Source organism: Gracilinanus agilis, chromosome 2 (assembly GCF_016433145.1).
Source record: "Gracilinanus agilis isolate LMUSP501 chromosome 2, AgileGrace, whole genome shotgun sequence".
In the NCBI taxonomy this organism is placed as follows: domain Eukaryota; kingdom Metazoa; phylum Chordata; class Mammalia; order Didelphimorphia; family Didelphidae; genus Gracilinanus; species Gracilinanus agilis.
Genome location: NC_058131.1, coordinates 710888112 through 710904112, shown reverse-complemented (window position 1 = coordinate 710904112; position 16001 = coordinate 710888112). Strand labels below are relative to the sequence as shown.

At 41.3% G+C, this 16001-nt stretch overlaps 1 protein-coding gene across 1 annotated transcript in view; it reads right to left on the bottom strand.

Annotated features, from left to right (window-relative positions):
* The window catches only part of IPMK (inositol polyphosphate multikinase), a 78432-nt gene extending 62609 nt beyond the window's left edge, over positions 1–15823 (bottom strand). The window contains exon 1 of the mRNA XM_044662949.1: positions 15619–15823. Coding sequence (XP_044518884.1) covers positions 15619–15823 — 205 coding nt within the window. The remainder of the gene's footprint in view (positions 1–15618) is intronic.
* Positions 15824–16001: the final 178 nt, after the last annotated feature.

Genomic DNA, 16001 nt, shown 5'->3' with positions numbered 1-16001 from the left:
TAGAACTGTTTCAAACATGGATGATAAAGGAATTTGTTTTGCTTAATCAGGCATGTTGATTTCAGAGTTTTGTTTTCCTTTTTCTCCAAAGGGAGGTGGGAAGGAGAGAAAAGAAATTGTCAGTTGAAAAAAATAAAGTTTAAATTTTTTTGAAAGGTGGAGACAATTAAAGTTGGCTTACTTGGTGAGACTGCAGAGCTCATAATGATAGCACTTTGAGGTCCTCACAACAAATCTATGAGGCAGACAGAATTATTATTTCATTTTACAGGTGAGGAAACTAGGAGGTTAAGTGACTTGGCAGGATAAAGGCTAGTAAGCATCCATGGCTCAATCTGAAACTCAAGGGTTCCTGACTCCAGATTGGAAGTTCTATTCACTGAGATGGAGAATAATTTATTATCAGTACCGATTAGAGCTAGAACTTAAAGAACTTCAAATGCTAAACAACAGAGGTGTTGGTTTTTGATCCTAGAAGAGAGATGAGACATATTAAAACTTCTCAAGCAGGCCAGTCATACATCTATCAGATTTAGGATTTAGGAATATCAATTTGTCAGGGACTAGAAATGAAGGAATTTGTTTTGCTTGGCTATATATTTGTTACAAAGGTTCTGATTTTATTTTTTCCTCAGTGAGAGAGGGAGATCAAAAATCAATTCCTGTTCATTTTTTAAAAAACAAAAAGGTAATAGATTGGAAAGAGACTTTTTTAAAGGTTTGCAAAGAATTTTACATAATTTGAGTCTCACAAAAACCTTGGGAAATAGAGACTGCAGATACTGTGATCCTCAGTTTACCAAAAAGGAAATTAGGGTTCACAGAGATTATATGACTTCCTCTGGGAAACAGAGGTAGTGATTTCAACCTGTCTATCCCTGGCTCCAAGTCTGATGCTGCATCCATTATGCCAGCTGCCTCCACAGAGAAATGCAAATCAAAACATACTAAGGAACTCATAATAATATCTATACTAAAAGAATATACTATACTATTCTCAAAAATAAAAAATCCTGTTATGAGACAAATATGGACCTGATATGCAAACAAGGGAGACAGAGAGCTGTCTAGATCAAGATGTGAATCTTGATGCAAAAAAATTTTAAATCCAATTCTCATGACAGGATTTGATTTAAAGAGACTACAGCAATAAATTGGCTTCAAACCAGGGATACATAGAATTCAACATTAGGAAAGCAATTAGCAAAACTGCAAGAAAGAGAATAAGAACTACAAGATTATTTCAATAGATGTAAAAAGAACAATTGGCAAATCTAGGTAGGTCAGTGACTAGATCTTTGACTTCACTGGCAGAGGTAACTCCTGGATAAGAAAACTCCCTTTCCTCTTGTGAAATGAAGTGACTTGCTCTGGGTCATGTGAAGATGGGATTAATCCTACCCAGCCCATTTCTAGATTTAATCACTAAAAATCTAAACACCCACTCAATCCTCCTGTGGGGGAGGTCTGGGACCCACCTGTGGCCCCACCCCCACCCCCACCCCCTCCCAGGCAGTCCTCAGCAAAGCCTTTGTGGTGATTGGCACATGTAAATCCTGACAGGAGTGACAACTTCCTGTGAGACAGTGTGAGGCCTTGAACCGGACCTGGCTGAGGACCTGGAACTGCTTTCTATTCTCCTTAGAACTACATGTGGTGAGTGACAAAGGCCACCTCCCTTAGCTCCCCGGAGGGAAGCCTCCGACTGGGAGTTGTTAATTGACTTTTAGGCTCGCCAGCTGGGGTCTCTGGAGCCCTGCCGGAGTAAAGCTTGACTTGACTTGAACACATGATCTAGTTCACTAAGCAAGATCTCTTACTCTGCCCTCTTCTCAATTCTCTACTTTTACTCTCACCTATATTTCATAAATAAATTGCTAAAATCATTTTAGAATTGATATTTATTCAATTCTTGGAGACCACCCCTTTTCATATTCAGTCCAAGCAAACTATAATTTTCCCCTTTATAGTCTCAGTCAGTGTGTGCCAGGGGCAGAGCTTTATTGATTTCCAAGCCAGTTCTCTATCTCTACCCTGCCTCTCATTTAACTCCTTAAAGCAGAAGCATCAAAAAGCCTTTCTTCCAATGTGACCAAAACTATCTATTTAAAAATAGGAGCTTACATCTTTTACAACATAGAAAATTTACCCTAAAAGTTTTCCCCAGGACAAATAAAGGTAAAGCAATGATGCCCCCTTTTTCTACTGGTATTTGGCATACTTCTAGAAATGCTAGCTGTAGCAATTAAGACAAAGATAAATATTAATAAAACTATCCATGTTAACAGCTGACATGAAAGTTCCCCCAAAATCAGCAAACTGAGATGACTAATATCAGTATACAAAATTGACACACAAGTTATTAGCATTTCTACATAGCAAATTAAAATGGGAAGAGAAATTCAATTCAAAATAACAATAGAATGAATAAAAAAGTCTACTAGTGAGTCAAACTACCAAGACACAAATAATCGATTATACAACTACAAATACAAATACTGTGGACAGAAATAAAGAGATTTAAATAGCTGGAAAACTCATCACAACTCAAAAGAGTTAGGTTACAATTAGTCAAAAGAATAAAAAAACTCATTTAGAAAATTCAATGGTCTTAAGATTTTAAGGGATATAATAAAAAAACTTATGAATGAAGGGGACATAGCATTACCAAATTTAAAATCAGGCTATAAAGCTGTACCCACCAAATCTCTTTGGTACCAGCTTAAAAACAAAAACAAAAAAGTAGGTCAGTGAGAAAGAAGAAAAGCAAGGAACCAAAAAAGTGAGAACAGTAATCTAGTCAGTCCAAAGTATGGATTTATTTTGCTTGACTCTGCATATGTATACAAAATTGTTTTTTTTCTTTGTTCCAACTAGAGAGAAAGGTAAAAGGGAAATAGAGGCTAAAGAGTTTTGCTGGGAAGGTCAAGAGAAAGGAAATTTTTAAAAAGAAAAGTCATTGGAGCTTTTTTTTTTTTTTAATTACACAGAAGAGAACATTAGGCCAAAAGGAATATGAGGCTTTGAGGGACCTGGGTTGAATTATACTTGAAAAGAAAGCTGGACACAATCAATGTTTGAAGTTTCAGTTTTCTTTTTCTTTTCTCCTATGTGTATTCAAATGCTCATTTTGTTTGGTATGTATTAGAAATAAAAACATTTACATGGATATATATATATGTGTGTATTTAATATATGTATATTATAGGTAAGGAGGAAGAGAGAATGTATGTATAAAAACACCAAGCTTGGCCTCAAAGAAGAAATAAGAAAGTCCCCACCAAGTTCTTTGCAGAGGTGCGGTCATTCAATATAATGGCATTTTTAAATACAACCATTTAACTCTTTCTCCCTCCTTTTATTCTTTCTAATAAGGGGTGATTCTGGCAAAGAAAAATATTAATAAAAATTTATTTTTAAAAAACAGTAGTCCAATGTTTGATAAACCCTCATTACTATGCAAAGGACTCCCTTTTTCAGGAGAATTGCTGTCCAAATTGTAATTTGGCAGAAATACGGCTTAGCATACATACCTTAGATCTCACAACAGAAAACTTTCCAGTGGTCACATAATCAGGATATAAAAGGTCAAACCACATAAAAACTAAGATGATACAAGCCCAGGTACTTTGTAAAATTATGGTTAGAGGGGAAATTTTTTAAGCAAACAAGGACACAAATTATAAAAAAAAAAAAACAGGCAATTTAAGTACAGACAATTAGAAAAGTTTCTGCACAAATCAAATCAATGCAGAACCAGAACTAAAATGGTAGTGAAAACAAATACCTGCATTAAATATCAATGAAAGTCTGAAATCTACAAAACTGACAGAGAACTTACCCAAACAAATGGCCCAGAGAAGCTAGAGTTGCAGAATACAAATGATCAAATGAAAACATACCCAAAAATTATCAACAAGAAAAATGCAAATTAAAACAAATGAGATTTCACCTCATACCAAATACATCAGAAAAATACTCGATGTCAAAGAAGATATACAGGAAGACAAGTACATTGACACACTCTTGGCAGGGCTATGAAATGGTCCAAATATTCTGTACACAAGTTGGAAATGAGGCAAGTAAAGTGCATCTACTCTGTGATCCAACAATCCCCTTACTGGGCAAAGACCCCAAAGAAGGCAAAGATGGCAACAAAGGCACAATACAGTGATGAAAGTTCTTTGTTGTAGCAAAAAACTCGTCTCAAAATGGGTGCCCCCCCAATTGGAGAAAAAAATATGATATTAAATAGGCCTAAAAGGATACAAAGTGAAAAGAGGCAGCCTCTGAATCAAGAAAACCTGGATTCAAATTCCAACTAACATTTGCTTGCAGTGTGATATCAAATGAATAAATCAAAACCCAAGCCCAGTTTCTTCATCTATAAAATGAAGACAAATGATATCTCTAGTTCTATTATTAACCTCCTCCCAATAGTTCCCATCCCACAAGGTGGTTGTGAGAAACAAATGAGAATGTATGTAAGGAACTGTACAGGGCCAGTTATAGTTACTGCTGTTACCAGTATTATTCAAAGTGAGAGATTTCCATAAACCAAGCCTGAAAACTCTGGAAACCAAGGCATGGCTCTGGTGTTTCCAGAAAGGAATACAGCCATATTTATTCCAAAACCTTACATGTTAGTCCTCTGTTGGAGGGAAGTATTCACCATGGCTGCTGCTGCTTCTTTTTTTATTTTTTAAACCCTTACCTTCAGTCTTAGAATCAACATTGGGTATTGGTTCTAAGGCAAAAGAGTGGTCAGGGCTAGGCAATGGAGCTTAAGTGACTTGCCCAGGGTCACACAGCTAGAAAGTGTCTAAGGCCAGATTTGAACCCAGGACCTCCCATCTCTGGGCCTGGCTCTCAATCCACTGAGCCACCCAGCTGCCCCCTACCATGGCTTTTCTGGTTTCAAGACCCTATTTTCACTCCCAAATAGGGTAATGACCAATTACATTTTCCTTGAAACTTTCCTTTATAGAGACAGAGGAAGGATCTTCCTATTTCACACCTCTGATAACTTTCCTTCTGCTGTAAAAAGGTGCCAGCAGCTCTCCCTGAAATTGAACCCCAAGCACTATGAGCAGGATATTTAACTGACTAAATTTTATATAAAGAAAGGTAGCTGACAGAACAGCAAGTAAGACTTGGAGAATACCTAGTCCATAAAAATAAGCATCCCTAAATCAATGTCAACAATAAAAACCATTAAAATTATTTATTGATTAAAAAAGGAAAAGCAGGAAGACTATATATATATAAATGTAATATAGTCATAGAGAGAGCATAAGGGAAAGTGCAAGATGTGAAGAATAATTACAGACAGTTGCCACTAAATTCAACTATTAGTCATTATTAGGAAAATCAATGGATCAAATTTATGAGAATTCTTACAAGGCCATGGGCTCTATGGAGCTGCCACTACAATCACTGATGCAAATTCTTTCTAATCATAGATTTTCCATTATATAAATTCCAATTTTTCTTCAACCATTTTCTACTACATAGCACTGCATTCAATAATGTACAGTTGGCATAGGACTATATAAAGAAAATAACATACAAGGAAACATTTTTGAATTGTCCATTCTAGTTAATATCAAAGATTCTAAGAATAATAAATAATAACTAGAGTAATATCACAAAAATATGGCTAAAACACACTAAATGCTCAGTAACTGGAAAAAAATGAAGGTTCCAGGAATCAGATAATTCAACAGGAGACTGGGACAGAAAACTGTGGGTTGATGGATCAGATTTGGTCACTATCATTTGTATTTGCTCAGAATTATCACAAAGGAGGACTCCAATCTAGGGAGGTAATAGTGATAGGAAAACCAAAAGAATCTATAAAGCCTCTTTTTAAAATTCTGAGAACAGAAATGAAATTGTTATCACCAGGAACCTAATTCCCTTAAAACATTTGCTATTTCTAATTAATTATTCAACAGATGGGAAAAGAAAATATCAGAAGCTATTGTTCTAAGAAGCGGTATCACATTAATTTTATAGCACCCTGCCTAAAGAGTTCTAGAACCACTTTATTGAAAAATCTTCCAGAACTGAAGCTCACTCTATCCTTTACAGTGCACCATAGTTTTTAGCAAGGGGCACTAAATAAAGATCACCCATCTGAAGCAGCTGAGAGACCTATTTCAAGTCTTACTTTCCCTATCTATTGATTTTGTAATATTCCTATCCTGATTCCTACATTACTAAATTGGCACAGTTTTTGTTCATGTATTTATGACTAATCAGTTTATCAAACGCCTTTTTTTTAAAACTCATTCCTTCCTTCAAAGCTCTGGGGAAAAAGAATACTACACCATCAAGTATTACTTCTAAAACAAAGAAATTAAAAGTCCCATTACTAATAATTAAATAATTTTCAATAAATTATTGAAATGACAACATTAACAATTTACTGATCAGTCTCATTTACAATATTTACTCAGAGAATAAATTCAGTTGCCAGATCAAATCCAGGAAGTAAGGCCGGAATGAGGTACTTTAAAACTAGGAGTGGCTTATGACAGTAGACCATATAATTGTACTTTGAGTCATGACAGTTTAATCATCAACAAAAATCTGATAAAAAAAAAAAGCTGAACATTATCTAAGAATGCTTTTATTGAAAATACACAAATTTAAATCAATAGCTAAAAAATTAATCGCTAAATAGTTTCAGTACTTACTAGGCCCAAAGCTCAATATACTGCAATGCAATATGGCATGAGGCAGCCAACAAACATTTCTTGTCCGTGGGTCCTCCTTACAAAACATTACCAGGAATGGCAGACCCTAGGGAAACTTGGCACCTTGGAAGAAGTCTTACCCCAACATATCACTGTCCTTTAAAAAAAGGCAATGCTATTAATGTCTAATGCTCAACCACAAAAAAGATAGTGAGTTGGGGGCAGCTGGGTAGCTCAGTGGATTGAGAGCCAGGCCTAGAGACAGGAGGTCCTAGGTTCAAATATGGCCTCAGCCACTTCCCAGCTGTGTGACCCTGGGCAAGTCACTTGACCCCCATTGCCTACCCTTACCAATCTTCCACCTATAAGTCAATACACAGAAGTTAAGGGTTTAAAATTTAAAAAAAAAAAAAAAAAGATAGTGAGTAGATAAAGACAGTACAGTAACAAATTTAATACCTTTATTAAAGCTCTTCAGACAAACCAGAAAAAGAAACTTAGAATATCACAAGATTTATAATGTATTTCATCTCTGAGAAAAACCAATCTGGAGCATCTATTATCAAGAAGGGGAAGGGGGGAAGGGAACTTAATAGTTTTTGCAGGTAACATTCATTCTGGAAGCAGATGCACTGATTACTAGCTGCTCTGAATAAGCTCAACTTCTCTCTTAGATGAGCTTTTCTTTTTTTTCTAACTAAAATTCGTCCTAGCTAACACACAGAGGCATCTTCTGCACCTATAGTAAATGTCCTGGGGCAGTGTCAGTCCCAGGGGCAGAGAATACTCCAAGTATCTCCAGGCTTTTTGGACTGACAAGTAAACATATTACTAGAGCAACTGGCCCTAACAATCTTACAGTATTGCTCTGAAAGCAGAACACAAGATGGAGATGGAGATGCAATTAAGAGGACAAAGTCTGACAAATTCTCCTCAGAAATGGAGTTGGTTTCATCATGCATCTAAGGAATCAGCATTTCATGAGTCACTTGGTCATCTCGGCTCACAGTACTTAAGATAAGGATTTACAAAAAAATGTCATGAAAATAACTACAGCTTATTTACCATTATCTTCATTTTTTTTAACTCTTGCGTTCTGTCTTACAACCAATACTGGTTCTAAGGCAAAACAATGGGTAGGAGCTAAGCAATGGAGGTTAAGTGACTTGCCCAAGGTCACACAGCTAGGAAGTGTCTGAGGGCAGATTTGAACCCAGGAGCTCCCATCTCTAGGCCTGGCTCTCAATCCACTGAGCCACCCATTTGCCCCCTACCTTCTGTAGAAGATGAGGTATGAAGAATCTGACTGAGACTCATCAAATTAAATCAACATACAATTCAATTTATATTCATCTTATGCCTACATTTATCAGTGCCTACAAACACTGTGCAGTGTGGAAGCATAGTGAGTCCACCTCCCCAATTAATTCCCTCCTCTATGCTACATATTACAAAATATAACATTAGAACAATACTTTAGTTTGAAGCCCCAAGTCAATTCTGAAACAATGCTCTCCCCTGAAATTATTTAACATAAAATCTTATTGAAGTAGGATCTAGTTCCTAAAGGGAGGCCCTAATCAGTCTAAGACCTACTCCCAGGAAGTGATAGATCAAGATAAGACTAAGGGAAAGATGAAATCTATTTAATTCTGTCCATAAAAGGTTTTCTCCGAGTTCACCTTTGACCAGGTGGGAAGGAGAATCTTTAAACTCTAAGGTCCAAAGGGAGTGGTTAAAGAAGAGTTGGACAGTTTGGGGGAAATGATTCTCCAGGGTGTGCCTACATTTAAATAACTATAGCTCTGGTGAATCAAACTTCATTGAACTTGGAAGCTCTATAACTATGTCCAATCTTACTGCATACATTGGTCTTTGGCATTACTATACAATATAATTCAAAAATAGCCTGTGAGAGACTTTCAAGAGCAGGATAAATTCCAACCCTTGGGATTTCCCTCTAAGCAGAAGTAATTTAGAATTAGAATTAATCTAATAAATAGAATCTGTCTCTGACAGGCTTATGTTCAAAATGCAGAAAATACTTTTCTTCCACACTAGTTATTGGGAATACAAAGGTAAAATAGAAAACAAATCCAGCTTTCCTTTCTACTAGGGAGCAGAAAACAGCATAAAAGAGAGTTCTAATACCAAAAAAGGATCAGAAAATGCTTCCTATAGGAGATGGCAACTGAGCTGAACCTTGAGTGATCCACATCATCAAAAAAAGTTCCTTATATCTTTCATGGGCTCTTGTCTATGATATGCTCTTCAAGGCAAAGGTTGTTCTAGTAAATGAAATTCCTATTTGAAGTTATGTGTGCATAGAGTGATCTTATACTCTCCATATCTTTTTGTCATGGACAAAATAAAAATAGCAAAGAAAAATACTCCTCCAAAAATGCCACCATCCTGCAAGATGTCTAAATGGAAGAAAGATTCCAGAATCACAGACTTTTACAGTTAGAAGGGCCTTTGGTGCTGCGTAATCCAACCTGAATCCAAAAGGAATCTCTGGTTGAAGACTTCAGGTAATCAAGAACCCAGCACCTCTTCAGGTAGTACATTCTACTTTGAGAGAGTTCTAATTTATAGGAAGTTTTTCCTGACATCAAATCTATATTTGATTCACAGCAACTTTCACCTACTTGTTCCTGATTCTGCCCCTAGGAAGCAGAAAAATCTGTTCACATGACATCCCTTCAAATATCTATAGACTATAAGAGGAGCACTCAGTCCCATCCATACAAGTCTTCTCTAGGCTATAATCAATCAACAATTAACAAAGCATGTACCTGGTTTTAAATCAGGGATCTCGATTCATAATGATTTCTTAGGTTTCATTCCCATTTGAATATATCTTTCCATATCATCTAATGAAGGGGTTTGACTATATTTTTTACATGCATGGTTAGCTACTATGTGCTAGGCACTGGGGATATAAAGACAAAAGAAGAGTTCCGGACCTTAAAATGCCTAAAATCTAGCTAGAGGAGACAATGTGCCCCTAGGTATAAGCTAAATATAACAACACAGATAAAAGATAAGTTGGTGGGGCAAGTGCCAGCAGTTGGGGGGAATGGAATTATAGGAAAGGCTTCATGTAGAAGATGACAACTGAGCTGGGCTTTGAGGGAACCCAGAGACTCTACGTGGCATAAGTCAGGAGAAAGTACCTTCGAGACATGGGGGAAGGCCAGTGCCAAGGCACTGACATGGAAGACGGAGTATTATACAAGAGGAATAGTGAGGACAGTCAAGAAGTCTCATGTGTAATAAGACTGGAAAGGGGGGAAACTAATCCTTTTACCATGGACTATAATGGTGAAATGCTCCATTTCTTCCTGCTATGGAGAGCACTGCACTAAGCTCCAGAGTTCTAGGCTCCACACTCATCCTAGAGGGACATAATTATTCCCACATTAAAAAAAAAAAAGCAAATTAAGGGTATCTGTTGTACAGAAAATGACATGAGCGGAAGTGTATTTGTGCCTGCACTGTGAGCTCACACACAGAGATAATGGAAAGAAACTACAGGTAGTTAATTAGCTGGGTCCAGATCTGATCTGCAAATGTTGAAGAAATAAAACTACTGTGGGAAACTGGAAATTGAGCAGTGCTCATAATGACATCCAAGATTATCCTGGTAACAAAAGTCATCCTTTTAGGGGCAGCTGGGTAGCTCAGTGGATTGAGAGTCAGGCCTAGAGATGGGAGGTCCTAGGTTCAAATCCAGCCTCAGACATTTCCCTGCTGTGTGACCCTGGGCAAGTCACTTGACCCCCATTGCCCACCCTTACTACCCTTCCATCAAGGAGCCAATACACAGAAGTTAAGGGTTTAAAAAAACAAAAACAAAAGTCATCCTTTTAATGATACTCTTCTACTCCAAAGAACTGAAGCTGAAGGTCATCATGGTAGAAAAGGAGAAAGGTGTGGTGAGGCAGCCAACAGAAGTAGGTTGGCTTCTATACCATACAAGGGATGTCATCAGGGAGACAGGACCTGGAAGGGAAGGTGGTAGCGGTATCCTACTCCTGGCCTCCATTTAAGTTAGCCTGGTTTTCTCCTAAAATGGGCTTTAAATTGTAGTTGAGATTTGATTGGCTCAGGTTGCTGTAGTGACTACCTGGTCTCCTGACTCCACAATAGCCAGAAGGGGCTCTAGCAGCTAAAGCCACCCTCTGGGGCTTGCCTGGTAACTCCAAAGCAGGAAAAGTTTCATCCAGCTGGAACTCCCAGTTGTCCCCAATGAAAATCCTTCTCCAGCAAGGAGGAAGAAAAGAAATCTTTTTTGTTAACAGCTGAATTATCTCTGAGCCTCTCATGTCACTGCCATAATAAATTTAAACTCCCAAGGGAATGGCTTGACTCAGGCCCTGTCCAGAACATATGGTGACCATGAAGGATAACCTACAGATAGCCACCTGCTCCACTGCTATCCACATTACACCAAAGTAACTAAAGAAAGACTCCTTCCCCCTCACACAATTGGTAGAAGCCCAGTGGGCACTGGTATGGTGGAGAATTTATGGGGAAAGCACAGGATGAAAAGGTGTGCATGAACTGCAATCTGCCACACCAAGTAGTTCCCCACAAGGAAGATATCACAGACCCCACTTGCTACCACGTACCTGCTATGTGTCTGCCAGGTCCACATAAGAGTTATGTGGCTAAGAGTGACATAAGGAAGGCTATGATTAGAGACAAGGGAAAGATCACTAAAAGAATCTTTTAAAATTTAATTTAATTTAAAGGCAGGGGAGCTGGAGAGGATGAGAGGGAGAGGTGACAAAAAAGGCTTCATGAAAGAGAAGATGCAGATTCTGAAAAGCAGGGGAGGTCCAAGTTCATTCCAAGTTTAGTAGACATGACCATAGATAAAGATCCAGTCAAGAGAAGGAGTGGTCTGACAAGTAGGAGGAGAACCAGGAGAGAGTGAGTACTGAAACCCAGAGAGAGGAGAATAACTGAGAAGATCAGAGACCACTAGGCTGGTCAATTAAGAGATCAATGGTAACTTTAGAAAGAACAGGTTGAATTGCATGATAAAGTTGAAAGCCAGAGTGCAGAGATTTAAGAAGTGAGAGGAAATAGAAGTTGAGATTAACTTCCTCAAGGAAAATTGGCTCCTAAAATAAGAAGAGCTCAATAGGACCACCACAAGCAACAACAGGTGGATCAAGGGAAGGTTTTTTTGAGGTTGGGGGACACATGGGCATGTTCATCTTCTCTTCAGATGTAACACCAAGATATGTACACTCAGAGATTTGTGTATAGGCTACACTGCCAACTCTTTAAGATTCTCTGAAGCTTAAAGGATGGCATAAACCTGAATACAGAAGAATTTTAAAATAAAGAATTTCATACATGCTTCTGCTTACAAATTTTTGTGATGATGATATAATACTCTCATCTTTTACAAGTGATTGAGGAAAAAAAAAAGTAGAGTCCAGTATATTGTCCAATAAGTATCAAACACCAAGACTTCCCCGGCCTGAGTTTACATCACCAAAAACCAGCTATTAAAGCAGATCCTGTTGCCTTCCTAATGAGGCCAAAACCATTTTATGTAATAGATTTAAGTCAGTCAACAAGCTTGTATTTTACTGGGTGCTTGCTAAGTGCTAGGGACACAAAGAGAAGCAAAACCACAGTCCCTGTTCCTCAGGGAACTCTCATCCAAGGGGAGGGGGAGAAACTTAGCCAATAAGTCCCAGCCATCTGTCATGTAAATGGAAGAGAATCTCAGGGGAACTTCAGACTTTAGTATAAAAGTTCAGATGAAATGGAAACAAGTTTCTATTTTTTAATATTAGTGAAGCACACCACATACCAAAGGTGCTCCAGGAAATTGATTTCTCTATGAACTGAGGTTAAAAGTCTATACACAAGAACAGGGAATGTTTAGCCTGGAGAAGAATCTTAACAAGGGTGAGGATAGCTGGTATAGTGGAGTCTAAGTTTAGAGAAGGGAGAAAGAGAAGAGATTAGCTTATCTAATTCTAAGGGAGAGAACTAAGAAGGAAGAATGGAGGCTGGCATTCCCCTATGGCTGACTTAGAGCTGATTAAAAATTAAATCAGTGCCTCAGAAGGGTAACAGGTTACCCACAGGATCATTGATTTGGAGTTGCAAGGGGCTTAGAAGCCATCAAGTCCATGAGGCAGAGTCTGGGTGCCTTGCACCTGGTCATACAATGACTGACTGTCTGAGGGGGAATTTGACACTAGGCATAATACTCATGCCACAGTAAGTCTTCAATCAAAAGCTGAACAACCAAACCAACAAGCATTTATTAAGTACCTACTATATCCATCCCAGGCACTATTCTACTACCCCTAGGGATAAAAAGAAAGGCAAAAGACAGTCTGATCTCAAGAAACTCACAGTCTAATGGGGAAAGATAATATAAAAACAACTGAAGTAGCCAATGACAAGACAGACCAAGGTATGATTCTCTTTTTACAGAAAATTCAAAGTAATAACTGAATTATTCCACAATAATTGAACCTAAACTCCTGATTTTTTTTGTTAAATTCTAATCCATTCACCTGTCCATGGATTCTAGCAGCACCTTTGGAGCCAGCCAGCAGTCTCCTTCACACACCTTTTTAGCACCCTCCTCCCCAACACTTTACCTGGTGGTACAAGCTCTGAGAATAACATCTAATTAGCCTACATAAAACATTGGGCTGCCTTCCAACTCAGACTTGCTATCGGGCTTTTCAAGCCTTTGCCTTCCTCCAGAGTTGATTAGCTCATCTGATTTAATCAGCAGCATAAAAGGATCAAGGTCAGGGGTTCAATCCACGTGGGCCACTTAGTTTCTCTTTTTCAGGACCACCCTGGCTGTGGAAGGCCAACACTCAGGAAACAGCTTGTGATCCTTACTCAAGAGCCACTGCTGCAGGTTTGCAAGTCATCTCTCAAGTGCAGTCTATGACTAGCCCAGATCCACAATCATTCTCTAAACAAGTCCCCCTTGTACCCAGGCAAACCGGTGCCAAAGAGCTAGGGGGGCAGGGACAACATTAGATGGCCTTACAAAGGCCATCCTGCAAAGGAATCGTGCCACACAGGAAAAAGTTGTAAATTCACAAGACTATTCAGGCTTTCAAAGTCTATCCATGACCAGAATATGAACTTGGAGGGGCAGCAAAAGAATGTGGTGCTACTTTTAGATACATCAGCGTGGTGTTTCTTTTAATAACTATCTTTAAATCATACTACTCCCACCTCTCCCCAGAGGGAACAACAATGTATAATTGTGGATTCTGAAAGTCAAATTGTCTGACAAAAGGGGATTAAAGGCAATGTGGTACCACTATTTTGGAAAAAGTCTGACACTTTTGTCTGGAGTAGAACAAGCCCTCCAGTTTAGACCTTCTATTCCCTCACTCCTGGCCCTCCCACAGCAGTAAATGATCCCTCAGGAGAGCTTATTGTAAAGCAGGAATTGGGGCTTCACTAAGAATGTCCAGGAAAGCAGGAGGTGGGAGAGGAAGAGAAGAGCTGGAGAAATCAAGATAAGGCTGACTCACACACTTACCAAACAAAAACAAACCCTCCCCCCCCCCAAAAAAGGCCCCTCCAGCTCTACAGCTGCCCCAGCATTCAGGGGAGCGCCTACTTCCCTACCCTACCCAGTAAAGGGAAGTTCCTGCCTGTCACAACTAGGATGAGCATTTCAATTCCCCACCCCTCCTGCCCAAGGAAAAACCCCCAATTCTCTCCCATTCTGTCCTGCCTCCCACCTAAAAAGACCCCTACCTTTAAAAGCTGTTTCCTTGTGTGTAAAAGTGGCTGGACTAAGTGACCCAGGGGAAGCAATTTAGAGCACTGAAGTCTTGGAGTGGAGACCTGAGTTCAATGCTACCTTAGGCTAGTCTCCTCACCAGTAAAATGGGGATCATCACAGCAGTAGCTCTGCGTGGTGGTGCGGTCACCTGACATAAACTGGGGCCAGTGCCGATCCCAGCTCCTGGGAGTGGGCAGACACTCCAGAAATCCTCCTTGTCTTCCCTCTAAGACTCCTCCGTCTCTACAAACTAGGAATGAGGAATCCCCTTCCCCATCCGGGTCTCGGGCTCCCAAACCACGAATGAGGGCGGGAGCTGGGCCAAGCCCAGGCCTTCAGCAGGCGAGAGGCTGCAGGTCATTCATTAGTCCCCTTCTGCAGTCAGTCCATGCCCATTGATGAAGCGCGCCCACTATGTGTAGGGTACGGGGCTAAGCCCTGGGGATCCGCACAAAGACCGGGAAAACCACAGCGGGGGCCTTGCAGGGACTCCCGCGGGACCCTCATTCTCCGTTTACAACCTCACGGAGAGCCTCCGTGGAGGCTGGAAAAGCCCTGGGCAGATGTTCTCCTGGAAGGCGGATGCCAAAGACATCCCAACTTACAGAGGGGAAAACTGAGGCATGCCGCGTGCAATGATTTGTTCTTCCTGACTCCCAGGCTAACATTTCTTGCGCTGCCTTACGCAAGTCAGACCACTATGCCCCCTAAACTATGGCAGTGCCTCCCACCCAGAAGGCTGAAGAAACCCCTCGTCCTAGCCTAGCTCCGCAGGCTTCGGGGGCCTCTAGGAGACTGGGCCAGGCAGCCCGCCCCCCCCCCCGAAGGCTGGAGCCGTCAAACTTCCCTGGCCCTGCGGGCTTCGGGGGTCCCCGGGAGTCTGGACTTGAGTACAAGGGACCGCTGGCTCGGAGCCAGGCCGCCCTCACCGTTGGGACTCCGCCGGACGCCGGGTCCTGGCGCTCCGGTCCCAGGAGGGCCCTCCCGCCTGGGTAGAGGAAGTCCGGCCCGGGGGGAGGGGAAGCGCCGGGGCTCGCGGGGCACCGCGCCCGGGCCGCGCTGCTGGGGGCTGAGGGCCGAGGGCCGGAGCAGTAAACTGAGGCCGGGATCACTCACCCACTTTGTCTTTGCCGTACATGTGCCCGGCAACCTGGTGAGAAAGCGGGACGCAGCCGTTGAGGAGGAGAGGCGGGGGCGGCGGCGGAGGTGAGCCGGGGAGCGCCGGCTGTGGGGCAGCTGGGGGCGCCCCAGCGGGCGTGGCTGGGGACGCGGGGGCCGGGCCGGGCGGGCGCGGCCGCGGAGCTGGGGGCTCCGTCGCCATGGCAGGGCGGGGGGCACTCAGGCGCCGCACCGCGGTGGGGCCCGACGCCCAGGCCCCGGGGGGCCCTCCGGGGCCGGGGCCGGAGCCGTGACCGGGAGCCGGGCTGCTGCCTCTGCTGCCTGGGGCGCGCGCTGGGGCGCGGGACCGGCGCCCATGACGCGCCTCGCACCCGCGGAGC